At 42.3% G+C, this 23,906-nt stretch overlaps 1 protein-coding gene across 2 annotated transcripts in view; it reads right to left on the bottom strand.

Moving 5' to 3' along the window:
- JAZF1 (JAZF zinc finger 1) overlaps positions 1 to 23,906 on the bottom strand; it is a 336,562-nt gene that overhangs the window by 139,470 nt on the left and 173,186 nt on the right. For both annotated transcript variants that reach the window (XM_025464472.3, XM_035698655.2), the window contains exon 2: positions 4,741 to 4,813. In XM_025464472.3, the coding sequence (XP_025320257.1) occupies positions 4,741 to 4,813 (73 nt within the window). The remainder of the gene's footprint in view (positions 1 to 4,740; positions 4,814 to 23,906) is intronic.

Here is a 23,906-nt window from a genome sequence, read left to right on the forward strand (position 1 = left end):
GTTTCAGGGTTCCTTGGGGAAGTTGAGGATAAAGGTGAAAGTGATGTAATTCTAGCAACCCCCTGCCGGTATATGCAGAACAAGTCCCATCAGATGCTTCAAGAAAAAGTGCTCTGGGATCAGGTCCCTATGAGAAACAGATTTCTCCTAGAGACTTAGAATGCATAGCAGCAAAGGAAAAGATCTGATAAATCCTGCAGTAAAGAAACCCATTTTATTTAACTCAGATTTTCCCCACATTTAATTGACCACAGAATCCTTTGTGAGTAAATGAGGTGTGTGTGAGAGAGAGAGACAGACAGACACAAGAAAATACCCTTTGGAATTGGTGTTCTATGAAACTCATTTTAGAATTTGCAATTTAATAGCAAACACGAAGCTAAATAAAAAGCCATTTTCAGAGGAGGTGAAACCTAACTCTTGTGGCAGTGCAGTCTTACAAAGAGAACTGGAGTAGAGCTGTAGTTTAGGTATGAGAACTATTAGATCTTTATTAGGTAGTAAACAACAAGGTATTGACCGCAAGAAAGGTACCAATTTGGGCCTAGGTAGGATACTCCTTTACAGTTTACCTCAAAATCATATACACAATTGAAAAATTGAGGTTAAAATAACATTTCTAAATTAAGAAAAACATTTTGTAGAAAAGATAGTCTAACTAGCAGCCATGGCCATGTAGGCTACTAGGTTTAGGTTATCTCAGGTACCTATTTTTTTTTTTTTTTTAGAATGAAGTTCTTTTTTTTTTAATTTTTTATTTATTTATGATAGTCACAGAGAGAGAGAGAGAGAGAGAGAGAGAGACAGAGACACAGGCAGAGGGAGAGGGAGAAGCAGGCTCCATGCACCGGGAGCCCGACGTGGGATTCGATCCCGGGTCTCCATGATCGCACCCTGGGCCAAAGGCAGGCGCTAAACCACTGCACCACCCAGGGATCCCCTCTCAGGTACCTATTTTGCAGAGTCACAAGTTACTAATAAGCCATCTTATCACCTCAAGGCAGCCACCTGAACCACATCACCATAACCTGAAGGAAACCTCCAGGTATGGGTTAGTGTTTCTGATCAGCCTTTTTTTTTTTTAAACTATTTTATTCATTTACTCATGAGAAATACAGAGAGAGAGACAGAGAGAGAGAGAGAGAGAGAGAGAGAGAGAGAGAGGCAGAAACACAGGCAGAGGGAGAAGCAGGCTCCACGCAGGGAGCCTGATGCGGGACTCAATCCCAGGACTCCAGGATCACACACTGGGCTGGAGGCAGGCGCTAAACCGCTGAGCCACCCAGGGATCCCCCTGATCAGCCTTTTGATGGAGGCTCACCTGACTTCACCTTGCCGCTCACCTATCACGCGCCTACTGGTGAGAGGGGGAGTGAAGATAGTCCTGACCCATCCTGTCCCCTGTGCACCCCGCTCATGAGCTCCACCCTTTCTGCCTGCAATGGAAGGCATCCCTCTCTAGGACAGCAGAGGCCTGCTTGCTCTGCTAGGATGTGCCTGGCACACTCAATTTGCTTTTCCCATAGCAATGTATCATTTAGGAGTTACTGATTGCCTCACTTACGGCAGGTTTAGCTCCTGCTGTCTCCTGCTGTTTTACTAGGTTGCTACTCTCTGGTTATCTACAGCTTGGCAATATACCCTGATTTTTAGGTCTCTCTGTGCCCCTCTGCCCAGCTGTCCTACTGTATTTTTCTAACATTAGTTTTCCAAATTTTCTTCTTACTTTTCTAAAGTAAACTAGCATGTAACTCTGATATCCCAACAAATCAGGTTGTATAGTGATCAGGAGCCCAGATTCTGGAGCCTAATGATGTAGGTTTGAACCCAATAATCCCCAGCATACCACCTGGGGACCTATGACAAGTCACTTAACTTCTATCCCTCCCTGTATAGTGGAGATCATCACAGTACCTCCTTCATAGGGTTATTGTGAAGACTGAAATAAGCCATGTAAAAAGAATGTTTAGCATAGAGCTCAGAGCATAAGAAATGTTATATTTGCTCTTTCTAGTATTATTTCTTCTATATTCGCTCTCAAAGTCTTATAGCCTTTCTTCTTGCACTTTATACTTCCCAGGTATACGAATATTATACAGACGCAGTAATTAAACTTCCCATTACATGGACTTATTCTTGCTCCTCACATCACAAAATTAACAGAGCTTCCTATCTTTAAAATTCATATCCATCTCCCTCGCCCCAAACTGTTCCCAGAACCCTAATTCATTCAGTCTGTCTCATTCTCACTATTTAGATTTTAAAATTTGCTCAGGTGTTGTAACAGAACTGCTTTTCAAGGAATTAAAAGTTTGTTCAACACATTGGGTTCAAGAGAGTAAGGCAATTTAAAACATATAAATATAGGCTCCAATTTCCACTCAGTTCTTTTCTTTTTTAGAATCCAAAAAGCTAGCTCCATTTGAAGGGCCCAAAGTCTGTTGTTTTCACTCTTTGGCAATGTTCTTGCCAAAGAAAGTTTCATCTCAATTTTGGGATGTCCAAAAGTACATTAGGGTTGTATAAACAGATACATGAGCAGAGAAATATTCTTTTTCTGTCTTCACTGTTCAGCAAAATTAAGCTTTATTTTCCCCTGAGGTTGGAGAGAAAAAAAAATTATTTTTTTCCCCCCTAATAGCACTCTTTTCTGCTGCAGGAGATTGCTGTCAAGCAGACTTTCTTTCCAGTTAAACTCATTACTCTCTTCTTGAATCCTCTACTGGCTTCATGTGAATTCCAGGGTTTCCCTTCTAGGTCTAAGAGCCCTACAACTCCTTTTCACCTAACTCTCCTTGTTGCCAGACCTGACTTCTTCCTCACAGTTATCCATGGCTTGGTCTTCTCATTTACTAAGTGTTTATCCATCACCTACAAATACACAGACTGTCATATGTTAATGTACTACGTTACCAATGTGACACTGTTCACAAAGGGATCTCGAGTGAGAAAAGTTGTTAGTAACCTGGGCAACCTCTGTACACAGTCCTTCTCGTCACCTAAAGACCAGCAAACACATCCATCCTCTCATACGTCAACTCTGTGTCATCTGGGACAGGATGTGGCGAATTCCAAGAACTACATGTTCACGTCATTGTATTTCCTATGCGAAGACTCAGATTCAAGCTTCTCCTACTGCACAGTTTATGCTAAACTACCATACTTGATTCAAGTTCTCTGGTAGCTTTGTTGTGTGTGGCCCTTGTCGACAGTGTCTTCTTTGATAGTCCCAAATCACACCAGAGTATTTGGGACTACCAAATATTTCTCAGAGTATTTCTCCAGGGAATAGAACACCTATGTAATGAGTAGATCCCTGCTGCCAACGTGGTTGGACAATGTGAAGAAGAATGAATGTGAAAAGCTCAGATTCTTACTAGAATAAGGTTTGGTACTCTATGAAATTGTCCACACACAGGTAAAGTTTTACCCGAAACATAACAGCTGCACTACTAAAAAATCTTATTCAAGGCCAGTTAATCCAGAAGCCTATTGATCCTATTGCCCAATATTAGGCTAATTAACATATCACATACACATAATTCTAATGTATAAAAGACTTTTCAAAATGTAGGTTAATCATCAAAAACCGGTTTTGTGAGAAATCCAGATAAGCACGTAAACCTTCATTTGTATCTGATGTGGTTTTGAAGGTGTTCTACTTAAAATTTCAAAAATCATAGGCAGTGAGACCCTGTAGATGCTTTACCTCACTTCTAGGCAAGGCTCGTAAGCAAGAAATCCAAAGGCAATAATATGCAGATAGAGGTTGATGTTAATGAATCATTTTAAAAACATGCTTTCTAAAATAACTTGAAATGGAGTACAGGCACCTCCAACTCAAAGCTCTCTAAAGATTAGTAAGTTTTCCCCCCAAAAAATGCCTCGAAATGGAACAGTACAGATAATTCATTCCCAGTCTTCTACTTCAGACTCTGAACTTCAGCTCTGGTACCAAGAGAAGGAAAACCACTCTTCGCCTCATATGAAAAAGGGACAGTTGATAGAAATTCATGCACTGACTTACGAACAGAGTTTTTCATTCTCATTAAAAGCCAGTTAGTTTTGCTTTTGCTTTGCCTTTCTCTCTCTGGGGGTGTATGTTTTCTTAATGTAAGTTGATTTTAGGTTGTCTCCAGAAATCACTGTCTCCTTAATTAAGTTGGCTGAAACACCAAGTCTCCTTTTAGATCTGACAGATGAAGTCCTAAGTGTTCTCTAAAGTCATGCTCACACTTTCAGTTACAGTAAAAACTCATGTTACTCTGCACAGATGGGATGGTTGCTGAGAGTGTTTTTACTAAAAATGAGCTGCTACTAAATAACCTTCTGATATTAAATTATTTCGATTTATTATATCCTGATATATTCTGATATTCCAACAATGTTCTGAATTCATAAAGTACCTCTTCACCCCAGGGTTTAAAAGTTTCACTCAAACATACATCCATTAATCTCTCAAACTGCCCTATGAAGTCAAAAGAGCATATTCTAACTCTGCATACAAAATACTTCCAGAATGAGCTTATAAATCAGTCCTATTTTCAGACATATGCACAGAACACTACAATCCTACAGCTCTGCAACGGAGAAACAAAATTCTGTATAGAGGTGGATCTTAAATAATCTCCAGTAAATATTTTAAGACTGAAAACAATTTTTTCTACTGTTAAAAAGATACATTTAAAAAACAAACATGTGGCAGATACAAAGTTGCTATAAATTCTGAAAATGGCTTACCTATTAATGTAACTGAGGGCAACATAGGTTGGCTGCTGTAATTCTTGTTTTTCTAAGACACGTGGATCTGTATCTGTAATAAAAACACAATTATGATTTTTCAGCTTTTGCATTAGAATATATGAGGATGCCTAACATAAAGAAATAGGGGCTAGACAGAGAAACAGATTTAACATTGCTCTTTTTAAAGAAAACCCAGGCAGCAAAGCACAATCATTTGTTCATTCATTCATAAATAACAAGATATTACATTACTTTTCAAGGGAATTCCAAACATCAACAGTGATAAAATGTCCATCTGTCACACAAACTCTTGCACAATCCCCCTCATAAATATTGGTTTTCACTGCTTACAGTTACAATGTTGGCATGGTTTTTGGAGGGTAATCGGCCTAAGAAAGAAAGTCTCTGTTAATTATGCTCACTTGAATGCTGGAACAAATTAGTTGCCATTGGAAAGCTCCATCAATTTGAAAACCCACTGAGTATTGTTCTTGTTCACTGAACACTTTTCTGGGTTTGGATTCACATTCTGGAGGGCAGCTCTTCTCCTTTTTAATTGTATAATGGGTTTATTATAACTTTTTCTAGACTCTCATTCAGGAATTCTCATACTGGTTCAGAATCTACAAACACCACATTCATTAGAGGGGCTTTTCTCCTGAAGAGAGCGAATTCAACACCATAGCAACCTTCTGTAATGGTGCCTTTCCAACATGGCGTGCGCGCGCGTGCGCACACACACATACACAAATTGCACTTTTCACAACTAGAAATAAATTCTCAAGCTTCTCACATAGAGCAATGATTGCACTAAACACATGCAAAACACGGTTTATGTAATAAGACTATAAAGGGAGGAAACTGCACGCGTTTTTATTTTCCTAGAAAAAGGCTCAGCCATTTCACACAGATTTCTTTTCATTATAACCTCATTTAAAAGCATCTCATTATTAGAACTCTTCCAGCTGCACTTGGCAATAACACCTTCTTTGATGTAATGACAGATGTTGTTTCAAGCACCTTTGTACAGGAAGCGTTTACTGCACGGAGTCGATGCAAGATCTACACGCTAACCCCAAAGCACATTAACAGGTGAGGGGGGGTGGGGGGGGCGCAGACACAGTGGCACAGAGCACGGGTGGCAAAAATGATAGCATAAAAATCAATCTGCAATGCTCTTGACTCCCAGACTAAAACTAGGCGGTAGCAGCAATTTTATTCTTGGTGTTAAAGTTAAAAATCTCATGTTCACTTTATTGTTTCTCCTATGCCAAGAATTTCAGAGACATACTATTCAGAAATCCTGCTTCCTGGGTCTTTGCCATCGCAGGTCCTTGAAAGCCAAATTCTGAAACAAGAGACAAAGATTCTCTGAATGGCTCCATCAAGTCGGGTCTCAAGGTTTTGGCAGCACGAGTGAGAACAGATCAGTAACTCTGCATTTCCTCTCCCTGCTACAATGATTACATATGCAACTGAGGCTGTTTGTACATCACTAGCCTACAGATACAACCCACGGTTCTCTGCATACTGGAAATCACTGTTCAAGGCAAACTTCATTTTCAAATACCTTTCCTTGTGCTCCTCTAAGTTTGCTGTGACCCCAAAGCATACCTGTGTTTCTGAGGAATGCTTGTGCCCTTTCCCTGTGTTTGCTAGAGAGGAGTCAGTAGGACAACGCTCACCAGGGAAAGGTGTTTTATCTCCAAAATGGTCCATTGGAATGCTGGGCAGGCCATGTGTGCAAATGGTGACTGACAGACCAATCCTGCAAGGTCTTTGTAGGTGCTTAACGAGGTAAGAAACAAGAGATTGGAAACAAAAACCATGAAAATGGAGAGGAAGGTAAGAACACACAAGGCAATGATTGCAAATGTCTATGTGGAAAATTTCTCAAACGATCACAAAACACTTTGACCTCGAGTGGAGTGCCTGATGATCGAGGTGTTTAGCTTTTGAGACAAGGGCCTGAGCTTGACTCACTAAAACCCATTCCTTCCAAGCCATCTGGTGCACGATTACATAAGGTGTATGATTTTGAAAGAAACACCATCCTGAGTCTAAAATGTCCATTTAAAGGGGAAAAGAGTTAGGAGGCCAATAAACATTTTTATATCTTCCACTGTTGCCTTTCTTCTTGTAACTGATGCTCAGTCTGTTTTCCCACAACCATCCTCTGAAGCTTTCCTTTGTTTCCACATTATAGAAGTTCAGCTATTTTAAATATGGCTTCTCTAAGCTACCTTGACTTTTACTTTTCTTTCACTAGTGTGTGAGTAGTGAGTAGTAGTGTGAGTAGGTACGCACACAAACACACGTGTATATTATTCTTTTCTTCTTGACACCCCAATATGTCTTTGGGGAAGGGTAGGAAGTACCTTATATAAAATCCTTCAGTTCTCTGATGCTCAGATGAATGATGTTGGCCACTGACATTCACACAAATTATACCTTGTAATTTTCCCACAAAGAATCAAGAATGTTTGCATTCCAGCTGCAAAGGAAGGTACTGAAATACTGTTTCCTTACTTTGTTTCACCACCTTCTATAGCCTATGCTAGACTTATGGTCGCATACCCTCAAATTATTAGTGGTGAAATGGACTTCCAGAAGCTTCCAAATGTCATCCTCTCCATGACAAAAAGACCATCCGGAAGCACCTCGGACAGGATTCTCTTTTCTAGAACGTAGACTCTGCCAACCACAAGAAAGTAGAACTTCCAGACAGATATCCACTAGGCTTTAAAGATCTTTTCTGGATTAAACATTTCCTTGGGCAACCTTTAGAACATTCATTAAAGCCTGGAGTTCTTAAAAATGAAATTAGGCACTTGGTGCCCACAAATCAGGAGAGGCCTACACAAGTGCTACTGGAGGAACTGCATCAGCTGCTGGTCGCAAATAAACATCAGCTCCGTCACTCGCTTCCTGGCTGACTGGTGTGCCGTGATCATGACTCACCATTTTATGGATTTAATTACGCCGCTGAGCACTTCACATTCGGTAAAAGTAGAATAGCTGCCTTTATTATTTCTCCCTCCCTGACAGAAAAGTAACTGCCTGCTGCTAGAAACTCTCTACAGGAAAGGATTAGAGCAACAAGAGACGAGGATTTGCACAGCAGGACGATGACGTGCTCCTCAGGAACACGGAGCGTCCATTGTCAGAATGGGCTGGAGAGAGTAACACTATCCCCTGGATATTACCGAATTCAATAAAAAGAATTTCCTTATACAATGTGCCACGCCACTGAGAAATTTTCTGCATACGATGAGCTGCTACAGAAAGAAATGTGATATGAACGCCAATGGCTATGGCCCCAATCTCCCAGATAGTTCCCTGGCTGGTTTGTCTACGGTGCCAATAAAAATCCGAAACTGGAACATCAGCTACCGCGGCGCAGAGATATAATCCACCTCAGTAAATAGTCTGTGGGAGAGGAACACTTGATTTTTTCATAGCCGCAGGATGCTCCTCAAGCTGGCGACTGGCAAGAAGGCAAGCATTTCTCTAATGTGGCTGTCTACGGCCACATGTAACAGCACTCAACCGCTTTTATAGCACTAAGAAGTGACAAGAAGATAAACCCAAACTTTTTTAGCAGGGCAGGCGACAGCCAAGAAAAGCACCGAGAGGTTCTGGTTTTCTGCCTCATGCCACCCCTTGCTTGCTCACAGATTTCAAGTTGACTGAAGGCTAAGAGGATTCAAATGCTAAGATTTATAAATACCCCAGTGATAGAAACCTATTGGCTTGCTTCAGTTTCTAAAACATCTTCTAAAATAGACGGCGATGCGCCTCTTCTGGCATTGCTACCTCGGGCTGACAGCTTGAATGCTCGGTTGCACATGAAGGCCTAGACGCAGGCACAAAGTGGAAGAGGTCATGTGGTCCTGGTGACTCGTGGCTTCCCAGATTCAACTGAAGGCCAAAGGCTCCCACTGCTTCTCAATGTCACAGCACTGGCTCCCACTACTTCTCAAGTGGCGGGGGTGGGGCGTGTGTGTGTGTGGGGGGGAGGCAGAACCGATGGCAGAGGTAAGAGAGAGGATAGCACTCTGACCCTTCTCATTAGGAAGTGGAATTGCAACATGACCAAGGAACAGGCTCAATCAGTAAGGCTCATGCTCAGAGGCTCTGCTGTCTCTGGCGTTGGGAAGCAATGGCAGCTAAGGGGATCTGTGACTTATGTTGAACATTTCATCGTGCTATTCTCAAGCCGAAGTGAAAACTATCAAGGTCATTTGCTGGGTTAACTGAGGCTAATCAAGCTCTGCATTAGGTAGTCTACACTGTTAGGATTTTTAAAAATTTTTATTTATTTATTCATGAGAGAGAGGCAGAGACACAGGCAGAGGGAGAAGCAGGCTCCATGTAGGGAGCCGCATGTGGGACTCGATCCCGGGGTCTCCAGGATCAGGCCCTGGACTGAAGGTGGCGCTAAACTGCTGAGCCACCCGGGCTGCCCACTGTTACAATTTTATAGACCCAAATTACTTATACATTTAAGAAAGTGAGAAATCAACTGTCCTGCCTCACAACAAGACTACTGAGGTCTCTATTGGTCACAAGCTATTTGCAGGCTGAGAGTGCTATGGGAAGAGGGAGAAATCATGCCCCCTGAGAAGGCCTACAAGTTTTGTGTCTTCCTAACACCAGGCCCTTTTCTCAGTGTGAACAGCCACAGTGGGAGGTGGGGAGCATGTGGGTCGGGAGGCAGCAGGCGACTTGCGGTGCTGGAAGACCCTGGAGAGGCAAAGGCCCACCCGGTCAGACACAGGATTTGGGAGATCCGGGCTGGATACACCACTTTTCTTTGGACTCACTCAGTAATAATTAATGGGCACAGTCTGTTCTCAGTCTTCTCCTAATAGCTCAACTCATAAAACCACCGAGTGTTAGTTTATCCAGTGTGGCCATCCACAACGTGCCCCTGGCCACATTTACCACATCCCTTTCTCTGCACTGCTCCACTGCCAGCACTGTCCCTGTATTTTGGTCCCCGGGGAGGCATCCTCTGGGTACATCCTTGCCCCCTTCCACACTTCTGAGGTGAAGAACTGTCTCCTCTTTTCTCACCTCTCCAGCGCTCTGCTCTGCTCAGTGCCTGGCTGATAGGAGAACGCACACTTATGAAATGGATACACTAATTTTAGGACCAGAAGTGGAACTTTTGATCAAACATGGCAAACTGACCAAGGGGATTTGTTTCTTTCACCATCTGGAGCCCCACTAAAGTAGAAATAAAGTGACAGAAAACTCTCCTATGGATAGAAGAAATAGGCGAGATGTCAGCAGACCAGTGATTTCAGCCAGGGTTTTGGCAGATAGAAAAGCCCTGCATAAGTGGAAAGTGACCCAGAGAGTAGAAGCAGCTGTATCCTCCGGTGTCTGCTACTGGGGGAGACCCCTGAGCTAGGCGGTAAACCCTGAGAAGCCCTGGCTCATAAGTGCCAGGTGATGACACACAAGGAATGGGCAGTTCAGAGCAAAAAACATGGAGGCCTGTTTAAAATGGTTCATTATCCAGAGACAGTGAACCAGGAAAGCATGCAGGGGAGAGGGGAGAGATCAGGGCTAAGAAGGGCATGAACGTAGAAATAAACCTACTCCACTGCTCCCCAGGCCACTACCAGCAGCCAGTTAGAGGATTCCTCTGATTAAGTGGGTGCAGAGAAGATCCCACCAGAGGCTGACATCTGGCAATTCCCCATTAAGTCCTCTCTCCACAGTTAAGTCCATGGTCAACAAGCCTCATCCACACCTCCATCCACAGCCTCCCATCAGCTTTGTATTGCCTTGGTCTTAAATATGAGCCAAGAACAGTCAACGAATGATCATTGGACATTCGAGGGAAGGTCGTGAAATTGAACGGGATACACCGGTAACAATGGTGGGGGAGGGAGGTATGGAGAGAAAAGGAGAGCCACAGACTTGGAAGGTCAAGTGCCATGCCTGCTCACACAAGCCCAGGCAATGAGAGGGTGAGGATCAGAAGACTGGCATCCTGAGCACCAGTAGGCCAGCATCCTGACCTTTAAAAAGGCTGCTCATCCTCCGAGGTCAACTCATTGCGACTAACAGTTGTAACACTGGACTCTGTATAGACGACCTTTCTAGAGGTCTAAAAAGCCCAGCATAATTCTACTTCAATGTTCTCTTCATGTTCAGGACTGAATTTGATGAACCAACAACTTACAAAGACCAACTTTTAATTCTTGGCTAGTTTACTTCAGCTGCTGAAATAAATATTTCTTTTTGGGAATGGGCCTTTCAAAAAAAAAAAAAAATCCTACAATTGCACATAACCAGCCTTTGAATGGATCAACTTTTCCTTAGTTTATAGACACGTCATTTGAAACTTTTCCCAAGCCATAATTTCCATTACAGGGCAGTCAGTGGAAATTACAGTGAGATTCTTGCCTTCCCAAATTCGATGTAAAATCCAGATGCACTTAAGTGTTGCTGTAAATTTTATGAGTTAAATATCTAAAAGTCAGGGACACTGTGCAGCACAATAACACCACCTATTAAAAAAAGCATTCATGTTCACATTTGTAACTGGAGTTTTCTCCTACAAGTGAGTGAATAAACATTATTCAACCATTTGTGCAAGGCTCTATGAGGCCAATTCATAAACACGGCATGTTGCAGCCTTCCCAGCTTCTGGCATGGCCAGAGGGTCAAAGTTATTAGAAATAGACAGTTCTGACCAGGATGCTTTCTAACGCTTTACCAACCCATCAAATTCCTAAGGTCATTGAAGGCTGCTTGAGAGCCATAGCTATTTTTCCCTAAGTATGAGACATGTAGGCTTTATATCTAGGACACCATCAATCCATACTCTTTTATGGTGACAGAGTATTTATCCACCTGAGCTCTCACTTTGTTACCTTGGACAAGAGGACTGGCCAGAGACCATCATGGCTGCCAGGTATGCTTGTGAAGTGCGCAACCCACATCTCTGTATATGGCAGCCTGGATACTGGGATTACATAATTCTTTCAAACAGGAGTAAGGGCAAAATTTGGTCCCATTTAATCCTTCGTGTATGTGTGTGTGTGTGTATGTACACATAAACATACATGTCTACTTTCCCCAGGAATGAACCTGATGATGGATCCAAGTAGTATGCCACACAGAAGAGCACAAAGGAGCATCTGTGTCACTCCTGGCCAATGGAAGGGCCTTTAATAAGGAGGCATCTGGAAGAGAAGATAGCTAGCTGCTGGTGGGTAAGGCTAGATGACAAAAGAAAAGGCAAGGAGAAGAGGCTCTGAGAACCTCTCTTCAGGGCTGGGAGAGAACGCTGTTTATGCAAAGACACCTCCATTCCTTTTGCTTCAAATTGTCTGCCAAAGGAAATCCTACCCATCCTCCAAGGCATTGGCCTATATACTACCTCTACCATCTGTTGTGCTATACATATTTGCAAAACTGTTTAGCACCCCATCAAAAGAGAAGCTCCTTGGGGGACCAGTCCTTAGATGCCACATATCGTAAGCCCAGTGCTCTGTAAATAATCACTGTGCGTTATGACGTACACATAAATGCATACCCTGGACATGCATAACACAAAAGACACAAAGATAAGCATCCAGTTCAGACAATTCAACTAATAGAATCAGACAGGAGAGGAAAATAGACCCACGTATAACGACTGTACCAGTGTAGAGATAGTTACATGAAAAATATACCTACAGATGTTCAGAGGGCAATAAAATGATGCAAAATTAGAATGGAGTCCAGATAGGGTTAATTTGGGAAGGACTTACTGATGAAGAGGAACGGAGCTGGGTTTAAAAGTAAGGTTAGGGAATCTAAAAATGGCATTAAATTTGAAGCAGAAAGCATAGGCGAGAAGCCTGTAGATACTAGGAAAGGCAGTAGGGCCAATAGTAATCCATTACAGAATATTTATGGAGAAACTTTCTTGGGTGCTACTGGTATCTAGTGGGTAGAAGCCAGGGATGCTGCTTGAAACATCTTACAATGCACACACAGGACAGCATCCCCCATCTTTTCTGCCCCCCAACAAAGAACTGCCTGGCCTAAAATGTCTATAGTGCCAACATTGAGAAACCCTGCTTCAGAGCTACATGAATGAGAAATGGAGCTGTTGCTCCTGGATTGCCTGTAGATGATAATTTTTGTTATTTTCTATTTTCTGAATCAGGAGGCCCAAAGGCTGTGAGGAAGGTGCAAAAGGATGCAAGAGGTTGTTTCCACTTAGAGAAGAGCTTTTTCTTTATGGAAACAGAGAAATGGAATTTGTTTCAAGAAAGACATACTGAATTCTTGCCATATGCTAGTTGCTCAAGGGAAATTCTAAGTCAGTAGATCCACAACTGAGCAAGAAAAATGACACCATTCACCGTTAATAATAATCTAACGATGGACTGTGGTGTAACGATGCCAATATAGAGAATCCTACTAACTGCCGTAAAAACAAAACAGGATTCTTAGAGAATCAGACACTTCTCGAAAGCAAATTTTACATGAGCTTTGAACTAAATCTCCAGTTGGAAAAGAAGGAAAATGGTCAGTTGGAATAGAAAAGAGTTTGAGCACATGAGCAGAAACAGAGACCAGCAAGATGTCCAGGGTGGCTGGAACTCTGCAAGACGAGTCTTGCAGTTCAGAGGGCCCACATCTTGGAGGGTTTGAAATGCTCAGGAGCATTCAGACTTACTTCCATAGACAGTGGAGAGGGGCTGAAGATGTAAACCAACAGGTCTGTGTTTTAGAAAAATAACCAGTGGTGGGATGGAGAATGGGGGAGAAAGTAGAAGACAGAAATAGAAGATCTGAGGAAAGGAGAAATGAAGAGACATAATTTTGCTTATGTTATAGAGCTGAGTGCCTCATTATCAAAAGTAAGAAGTATCTAGAAAGTGAAAAGGGTTTGACAGCCAAGAAAGGGAGGTCTGCTTCTGAGGTGTAGAGAGACATTTTGCAGAACCAAGAAAGCCTGGATCTCAAAGCAGGGAGAGATAAAGGACCCATGATACACATGGAAACGGAGTGTTGAAGATGCCATCACACAGCCACACATTCCAGCAGGCCCCCGAACCAGAGCAAGTACTCAAAACAATGATATATAGTAAAAACCCAAGTCTGATTAAAAACTTGGTTATCCTGTCACTCAGCCAAGTAGTAAGCACAAGGGATAAAGAGATCCTACCCAGTATGTAGAAAAGGCAGAGGCTGGACTGCACTAGAAACTGAGTAGTTGGTAAGTATCACAGGAAAAACTAGCAGGGGTAGGGGGTACAGAGTCACAAACGGCCTAGAGTCCAGTGATTTACACGACCTGGTACCCGAGTCTCTGAGGCTCACTCTTGCAGTTACCCTGTCATTGGAAGCCCTGTTCCCACTTCCTGGTGTTGCTTAGGATTTATAATGCGATCCCACACAAGTCAAGCTGCCTCAGTTCAATACTAGCTATACAACCTCTTTAAGTCTTCATTTTCTTCATCTGTAAAACACAAAGATATGGGGCACCCGGGTGGCTCAGTCGGTTAAGCACCTGACTCTTGGTTTTGGCTCAGGTCGTGATCTCCACGTGGTGAGATGAAGCCCCACATCCAGCTCCACACTGGGTAGGGAGTCTGCTTGAGATGGTCTCTCTCCCTCTGCCCTTCCTCCAGCTCATGCTTCTAATAAATACATATTTTTAAAAAAATGTTGATAAAGATAGTACTTTTGCCCCGGGGCTGAAATGAGGGATTAAATGAGCAGTGTTCGATGTAGCTACTACTCAATTCTTCAGCCTGTGAAGTGTTTTGCAATTAAATTCCGCACTGTCCTGGATTATCTCCATTTTATAGTCAGAGGCAGAATGATGCAGAGAAAACCTAAGAACTCATCATTCACACAGTGTGGCAGAAACTGCTGGCTGCCATCCAACAGCCATTTTCTGTTCTTCCTCCAGGGACCGGGCACCTCGCTGTCTGGTAGAAGTCTACGTATCCCCCTCGTGCCAGGTGCAGCCATGTGGCCAAGTCCTGGCCAGCAGGATGTAAGCTTTCTGGGAAGCCTCCTTAAAAGCATGCACCTTTCTTTGGGGTCATTTTCCTTCCTGCAGGCTGGAAGAATAACTGGAGCTCCTGCATCTACTTTGGAATTGAGATAATCTTAGGAATGGAAATCATACATGGCGGGGCAACACAATAAGAATCTGGATCCCTGATCCTGTGAAGCCCCATACCACTCCTGCACCGACATCCTCCAGAGGTCTGGAAAGTGAGAGAAATAAACTCTTCCACTTAAGCCATTTATGTTTAAGGGTTTTAGTGAGTCATGTGCTGCCAAACTAAATCAACCAGAACACAAAGTAACTGGAATGCCAGTTTGTTTTGTTGGACCTGAAGTCCTAATCTGAAACTTTAAATATTTTGTCTTGCCTTTTTTTGGATCTAAAAAAAAAAAAAAAAAAGAAAAAAAACACCTCTAAGAATTTATCAAACCCCATGGAAAGAAAATGAGAGTAAAATCATACCTGCATCAACACAACATCTGTGGCTCCTTCTTAAAATAGGATAAAGAATGGGGGAAAGAGGAGGAGGAAACCATCATGTCAAATTATAGCTCCTTTGGTGGCTTTAGGACTTCCTCCAGAATTGGTTATTAGTGGGCAATAATGAAGCAAATTGCACATGCATATTACTTCTGAGTTATGAACAATGCAACCACCAGTAACCTTTGAAGCTGTCAGGATCTTTTCAGGCAAGCAATTAAAGTGAAAAATGAGAGTGTGCACAACTCCCATCACCCAATACTACTTGTAATAACACCACCTACAAACACTGACACAAGAGTGGGGCTCACTCTGAATATTTATTAATGCCGATCTGTTCCCATTTGTTCCTTTTTTTCCCCCTGTAACCCATTCCACCCCCACCTGCCAAAACTTTTCTTCTTTAAAGGGCAGTTCTGACACCATGAATTGCATTCACCTGAAGCCTAGATCTACTGTGACATCTCTCCCATCTGCACCTGAAGAAATTTCCTTCCTTCTCCCTTGACCAAATTATAAATTTAGGACAAGCTTAGATACTATAGGAGAAAAAGTTGATAAAGAAGAGACCCAATTAAGAGACCAAGATTAAAGTAATAACTGATATTTACAGAAGGCCAAATATATGGCAAGTGTTTGGTGCTAGGCACTGAAGACCTCTCCCTTCCCCAAAAAAGGTCCCAGTTGTGAAGGAGACCAGACTTTAGAGGACTTGACTTACATTGATCTGTAATAAAAATGATCTAGTATTAAAAAATACCTGCTTTTCTGCTAAGCATAGGAATCACACACTGCTTACATAGGTTTTGTGATTTAAGTACTTTTAAGGGCTCTAGAGAAATGACAGGAATAAATGCAGAAGTGAGCCAGTTAGGAAAAAGTCTTTCCAAGCTGAGAAAAAAAATCCCCATCCTGGTGTTCTGACACCTGCTGCCTATGCATCCTATAAGCAGGTTTGGTATCATCTGTTTCATTTCTATAACACCAATTACCTAGAAATAAATGGTTCTCCACCAGAACTGCATGTTAGTAGGACCTGGGGAGCTTAAAAAAAAAATTCAGATGCCCACGACCCATCTCCAAAATTCTAACATGTCACCAGGATTGACAATTATTAATAGGACTTGAGAAGGCTTAGAAACCAGGAAAGGGATCGAGAATTAACTGGTTGGGAAAGTCATTAAACCAAACAGTTTGTATTTTTTCCAAGTTAAAAAGGCAATTGTGAAACTGGCAATGAAATATTGAAAGTGACTTAAAGGTTTTAAAAATAAATCCAACATCCAGTAAAACCTTTTAAATTCAGACTTCACTTGGAGTTCTGTTCTCCCCTCTTTTACTTTCTGTACAGAAAGTGTTAAGCTTGATAATTATAGGAACGGGTTAAGGTCTTCAAGTTTTTTAAAAGCCAAATCACAACCAACCAGTTATCAATGATCCTTAAGTCGTGAGTGATTTTCATCTATGCATGAGAACATTCTGATAAGACCTCTGACCAGGAACTTTTTTTTTGGTCACTGATTTTCTTCCCAGTGTGGTCTTAAAATTAATAAGACTACATCACTTGAACTATTCTGTGGCTCAGATTTTCCCATAATTCAGATTGGCCTGAACCAGTGTGGTTTTCCTGTGCTGTTATTATTCACCTCAGTTACAAACCAGGTCACAACCAAGCATATTAGTTTTGCATTTTTGGAAGCCAGTTAAGTCAAGGATTTGGCAAAAAGAATCATCGCCATTACTTCTCATCTCCCAGAGAAGCCAAATCAGTGCTTATAAAAAATTTTTTTTGAAAAGCTGAAAGTCTAGACCTAGTGACCTGATTGTTCTGCCCAAAGGTCACCAAACAGAACACGCATATCGGTTACAGCGGTGCGTGGCTCAAGGTCAGATCTGTAGAGCTCTGCCTGGCTGGCTATAGGATCACGTACACCACGGTCTCCTTGCCCAGGCTTAGCCAGGAGCTTGGTGTGCAGGCTCACGGGCCACAGGGGTGATGGGGTTGTTGGGTATTCACCCTCCCCCCCGCCATTCTGTGAAGGCTCTGCCTTCATTCTACTTGCTAATGAGTAGGGGTGCGTGCTGGGCTGTAACTCAGATCCCTCTTGTGTAAATCTGGGCTCCTGGGAGGGCCCTGGCAGATGGCTCTTGGCATCCCTAGCTTTTGTGGAAGGACTTCTGGGAACCAACTGTGGACTTGACATTGCCTTTTTTTTTTTTTTTTTTTTTAAATAAGGCTTACTTCCTTTAGGCGAGGCAACATAATATGGTAGCTACAGGCGCAGTTCACTGCTGACTGCAATTTGAGCAATTTTCTCAGCCCATCTCAGTTTTCTGATAGGGAAGACAGTGACTCATAGTTCCTACACATTATGAGGTTATTATAAGGATTATATGAGATAAGCCATATATATCCCAGAGCACAGTGGCTGGTACATGCTAAGTACTTAATAAATCATAGCAATTACTATTATTCTCTTAGGCAGTCATGTCTGAAAGCACTGAGTGTTTACATTGTGGACAAATTTGTGAACAATTGCTTTTAAGTGGCAGTAACAACTGATCATAAAGGTATCATTGCCACTTACCATATTCCTACTATGCATCAGTATGGAATGGGCAATCCTCAGGAGAACCCTACAAAGAAAGTATCTCCCCCATCTCTTTCCCAAAGGAAAATATCAGGCTCAGAAAACATCCAGGCCACACGGCTAGGGGATGAGGCCTTAGATCCAGGTCTGAATTCCTAGTGCCTGCCACTAACCCTAACCACCACTTAGTCCCAGCATGCTATTAATGTCAATGCACTCAAAGTAAATCACTAAGTGGCTCTCCCTCTCTTCCCTTACTATTAAAAAAAAAAAAAAAAGAAAGAAAGAAAGAAAAGAAAAAACACTTCATCGATAGAAGCACTGGCATGCTTTGGAAACACTGGAATGAGACTAGGACAAATTCTGATGGAAACTGGAACCGTGGGCAGCCCGGGTGGCTCAGCGGTTTAGCACCGCCTTCAGCCCAGGGCCTGATCCTGGAGACCTGGGATTGAGTCCCACATCGGTCTTCCTACATGGAGCCTGCTTCTCCCTCTCCTTGTGTCTCTGCCTCTCTCTCTCTCTCTCTCTCTCTGTGTCTCTCATGAATGAATAAAATCTTAAAAAAAAAAAAAAGAAATGAGAACTGTGATACAGGATTAACTGTGATTACTACACCTGCATCTCCTATTCAGTTACTCCTTTGGGTGCCGGACCTTAACACAGATTTAGAACTTAATCTTTAGAAGGTACAGAGTCTAGTCTTAATTTATTTCTAACCTACAGCTTTTAGCAAGTTCTTTTACCTGTGAAATGGAGAGGATAGCCATCAGCCTCACAGGATGGAGAGGAGAATCCTGCACTGAACTAAACTCCAAGGGCTCTGCTTCCAGTGGCCAACTTAAGGTGGTCTCGGAGTTAATAACTCCATGCAGCCATGTATTTACTTGTTTGTGCCTCTAGCACATACTTCGTAGAGAAGGCTTAAACTATACATTAAAACAATGACCAGAGTTATTTGTATAAAGAACTTAGATTTCGTTTTCCTGTGCCAACCCTGGAGCTCTGAGAGCGAGTGTGCGTATGCACCTGTGTTAATTTCTCCTGGGAGAGTCGGGAAGTTCTCCAATTATTTTTCCAAAGAGCTACAGGTCTTTTCAAGTAGAGATAGAACTTTCTGGCTAGCTTTCAGCCGAGTTTATTAAAAGCCATTGTGATTAACTAATAAGAGTGTGGTCAATTAACTTGCTCTACAGACAAAAGGAAAGCCTTTCAATTCATAAACTAAGACACATTCAAGTGATTTTATCACACATTCAAACCAAATGCAAAACTTTCTAATGCTTAAGGAAAATAGATGCTATCAAAGGGACTGCAAGACATTGGATTCCTCAGAGAGGCTCAGGAGACTTTTGGGATTTGGTAAACATTACTATCAGCTGAGCTTCAGAAAAATGGAAGGCAAAGACTGATGGATTTTCTCGGCTTATATGAGATGAAGTTTAATACTCTAGACATGGACTCAATATCATAAAGATATTTAAAAAGGAATGTCAAGATAACATACTTTTTAAATATGTATGTTAGTTGCTGAACATCTACAGCCACACTGCCTGCTTGACCTTCTCTCCTCCCTTGTTCTACCTCCACTCTAGCCAACAATCTAGCTCAGTGTTTTTTCAACATTTGCACCACAAAACAAAGTAGCATATATATTTTAAATTATAACCAGTATACCTCCTGCACAGAAATATACAAAAGTTTCACAAAACAGCACTCAACCTCACCACATGCAATGCACTCTGATAATATTTCTTTAAAAATGTTGGGAAAGGGGCAGCCTGGGTGGCTCAGCGCCGCCTTTGGCCCAGGGCGTGATCCTGGAGACCCAGGATTGAGTCCCACGTTGTCAGGCTCCCTGCGTGGAGCCTGCTTCTCCCTCTGCCTCTCTCTTTTTCTCTCTCTCTCTCTCTCATAAATAAAATCTTTTTAAAAAGTTGGGAAAACCCATTAAATTGATTTTATGACCCACTGATGAGTCCCAAATGGTGATTTTTAAAAATGTGAATCTTGCTAAATAACAAATCAATAAATCAATGTATTAAGTCCACCCGCACAAATGGCTCTTTAGGGCAGCCCTGGTGGCCCAGCGGTTTGGCGCCACCTTCGGCCTGGGGTGTGATCCTGGGGACCCGGGATTGAGTCCTGCATCAGGCTCCCTGCATGGAGCCTGCTTCTCTCCCTCTCCCTCTGCCTGTGTCTCTGCCTCTCTCTCTCTCTGGGTCATGAATAAATAAATAAAAGCTTAAAAAATTAAAAAAACAAATGGCTCTTTATTGCTTATAGGATAAAAGACTTAGGTAAAATGTATAGAAGATTGTTTACAATTTGGCTCTAAACTCATCTTCCTTAGCTCTTTTCAAGCTCTCTACCTTCTAACAACCCCCACCTCCTTCCCAGCCTCTGTATACACCTGGTTCATGCTTTACAGCTGCTGTTCTGATGATCTGTTTCCCTCTCTAGATCCACTGCCTGCCCTTCTCCGTCCCTACCTCCCGTTCTGTGTCCCGAGCTGGTTCACCCAGACACTCCGCCCTCTGTTCAGCCTCACCAGCAGGAAGCACCCTTACGAGATTAGGAAGTTGGGAGGAGAGAGAAGTATTCTGCTGAGAAGACTTTGTCACATTGGCCCCCTCCCCTACTAGAAACCCCTTCTCTTTCCCACTTTTGTTGTCATCCTCAGATCTATCCTTCAAAGGCCACTACCAAGGCTACTTCCCCTTGAAAGTGCTCTGGGAATCTGCTTGGTAGCATTCACCTCGGCACATACATCTGTTAAAAGGATGAATTGGGGCAGCCCGGTGGCTCAGCAGTTTAGCGCCGCCTTCAGCCCAGGGCGTGATCCTGGAGACCCAGGATCCAGTCCCATATCGGGCTCCCTGTACTGCATCTCTCTCTGTGTCTCTGCCGATCTCTCTCTCTCTCTCTCTCTCTCTCTCTGTATCTTGCATGAATAAGTAAGATCTTTAAAAAAAAAAAAAAAAGAAAAGAAAAGAATGAATTACACTTGAATGTGTTCATGTTCTCACCACCAGACTCAACTTCTTCAAAGCCAGCACAGCACCTCTTTGTCCCCAAGTAACTGTGATTACTAAAAAGATCAATAAATGAATGAAAGGTAACAAGATTAATTATTTAAGGACACTGCGATTGTAGGTCATAAGGTAATATTTTCTAGTAATAGTGTCTACAGAGCTACTTCATCGAAATTCCTCTTTTGGGGTGATCTGGTCTATCTCTTCGACTGTACCTGCTGGCAGGCAGCTCGTGGCAATTGCTGCTTACCGTGTGGTGAACTGGCTATCTCTGGTGATGACGAACTAGCTCCCACAATACCCCATCACCTGGCAGGGTGTTTTCTGCTTATTATGCTAATTAGATTTTACTTGAAAGATGTAATTATTGTGGCAACCCAAGGAAATAATTAATGGCCAATTTTAGTGAGCAAAATATTCATTAATCAAGTCAACAGACAAGAGACCTGCAGAGTTTAAGAAAGGTCCTTAAAGAGAAAAAAAGATAATCATCTAGAGATTTCTCCTTTCCATAAATATAGGTTAAGTCTATTCAATTACAGTCTCTTGAAAGTTTACATTTCAGATTTAGTCCAATGACTCCTCATGAAGTCTAGGTTTTAGCTTCGGGTTCTAAAACTCCCTGCCCAATAGAATTATTTACTCACTTTATTGTATGAAAAGGTGTAATAAAGAGGAGATAACACTCATCTCCTACTTGGTCTCTTTAAAATGTTTGTTCATTCAAGGATTTCTAAACACAACAAATGTCAACCTCTGTTTTCTTATATGACAGGCAGGCAGGCAAGTGTCCTAATGAGAACACTATGCAGCTTGTTGGGCATTTACATCATCTTTGTCCCTTATAAACACTGAGTCTTTTAAACCTGAGGGTTAGAGGACATTTTAAGTTCTTCTAACACCTTGGTAATCAGAGCCCAGGGAAATATTTGCAACGAACAACAACACAGTGATCCAAAGATCAGATCAAACCTACACTTACTATTAAAAGATACTTCAATCCCAAAGAGCATTGTCCCTCATAAAAAATGAGAAACAAACTCCCTCCAGCCTGTTCCCCACAGTCCTTCTCTTCAATGCCCTTTTATAATATTCATGTCCTCAGATTTATGTCGACTGTATATTTACTAGACGTGTCTCCCCATTACATTATCAGGGGCTTAAGAGGAGATAGGCCACAGAAGGGAGCACACAATAATGGACAGTCAAGTTTATTTTTTAAACCAAAAAAAAAAAAAAAACCCAAAACATTTCCATGTTTTCATTTGATTTTAAATGCTAACAATCATATTCCAGCCTTCACATGCTCATAAAGCTGTTTAACAGTCCAGAAAGAAAAAAATAATTTTGTTTTAAATAATGTTCACCATCCACATCTTAATAGTCTGGACACTAAAGCATTTTTCATTCAGAGTAATGATCTCCAGGAGTAAAAATAATATAATTATAACTGAACTACTTGGTCAGCTAAATCACAACCAGAAATGCACCGGTATGTATTTCATTCACTGTGTCAAAAAATCTTCATTCTGGACCATCAACATAGCACTAAATTTTGATCTGTCATTGAAAACAGGTCGCTTCTATTTCTGGCTTACAGCATGGTAACAGGGTATAGCAATTGGTAAAGACAGCTAATATTTCAAATTAAATCTCCCCACCTGACCTTCTGAATCAAAAATGGAGACTCATGAATAAGGAATTGCAATATAAACCTCCCTTTTACTTCTTAAAAAAAAAAAAAAAGGGTTTCTTAAAGCATGGAAAGATCAAAATTCTTGGAAAGAAAATTTGTTGATAGAATGGCACTGAAGGCCAGTGAAAGATGGGGTTATATCCCCGAGCTGCTTCCTTTTTTTTTTAGGGTTTTATTTTTATTTGAGAGAGCAAGAGATATCACAGAAGGAGAGGGAGAAGCAGACTTCCAATGGAGCAGAGAGCCTGATGCGGGGCTCAATCCCAGGACCCTGAGATCCTGACCTGAGCCAAAAGCTTTGCACATACTTCTTCCTCTTTACCCCCAACCCAAACGTGGGGAGGGTGATCCTTCCATTTGCTCCCACCACACCCTCTGGTTACCCCCATCCCCACAACTCATCATATTGTGTGAAACTGCCCATTCTCTCCCACAAGGCGGGCGTTTCTTACTGGGGAGCTTTATGAAGTAGTTTACACCTGGGTACTACCCCAGCAATTCTGATTTAATTGATTTGGGATGAAAGACCCACTAAGTGAAGGCACCTGGATTTTTACAAGCTCCTCAGGTGAATCTAATATGCAGCTAGCGCGGAGAATCACTGTTGTATTCAGCCTCCAAAGGACATGAACCATGGCTGGTTTACCCTGGATGCCTACCACCCTACCCCAACCCCGACACCCAGCGCGGGAGCTTGCTCACTGAATATTAACTAACTAAATAAAAGATGGTTGCCCAATGATTGAAAAGAAAGTGGGGCAGCCTGGGTGGCTCAGTGGTTTAACGCTGCCTTCAGCCCAGGGTGTGATCCTGAAGACCCAGGATCAAGTCCCACATTGGGCTCCCTGCTTGGAGCCTGCTTCTGCCTCTGTGTCTCTCATGAATAAATAAATAAAATCTTAAAAAAAAAAAAAAGTGGAGGATAAAAACAGGAGGGGCATTCAGCATGGGTTATACAGTAACAGAACTTCTCAAAGTTTAGTACGTGTCAGAATCAAGTGGAGGGCCTGTTATACCTCAGACTTCTGGGCCCCACTCCCAGGGCTTCTGATTCTGCAGCTTTGGGCTGGGGCCTGAGAACCTGCATTTCTAATGGGTTTCCCAGGTGGTGCGGATGCTGCTCATCTCAGGACCCCACTTCCAGAATCATTGCCCTGAAAACCCCGAAAGCAGCCTCATAATCTCCAATGAGGTAACACACAGCAACACGTGATAACCCGGGCTGCAGGGATCTCACCACATGGCCAAGGACAGCAGGACTGTGGGGAATGTCACAGGAAGGGATGGGCCCTGGTCTGTAAGCCTGTTTGATTACTGGCCAC

This window comes from Canis lupus, chromosome 14 (assembly GCF_003254725.2).
Source record: "Canis lupus dingo isolate Sandy chromosome 14, ASM325472v2, whole genome shotgun sequence".
Lineage (NCBI taxonomy): Eukaryota > Metazoa > Chordata > Mammalia > Carnivora > Canidae > Canis > Canis lupus.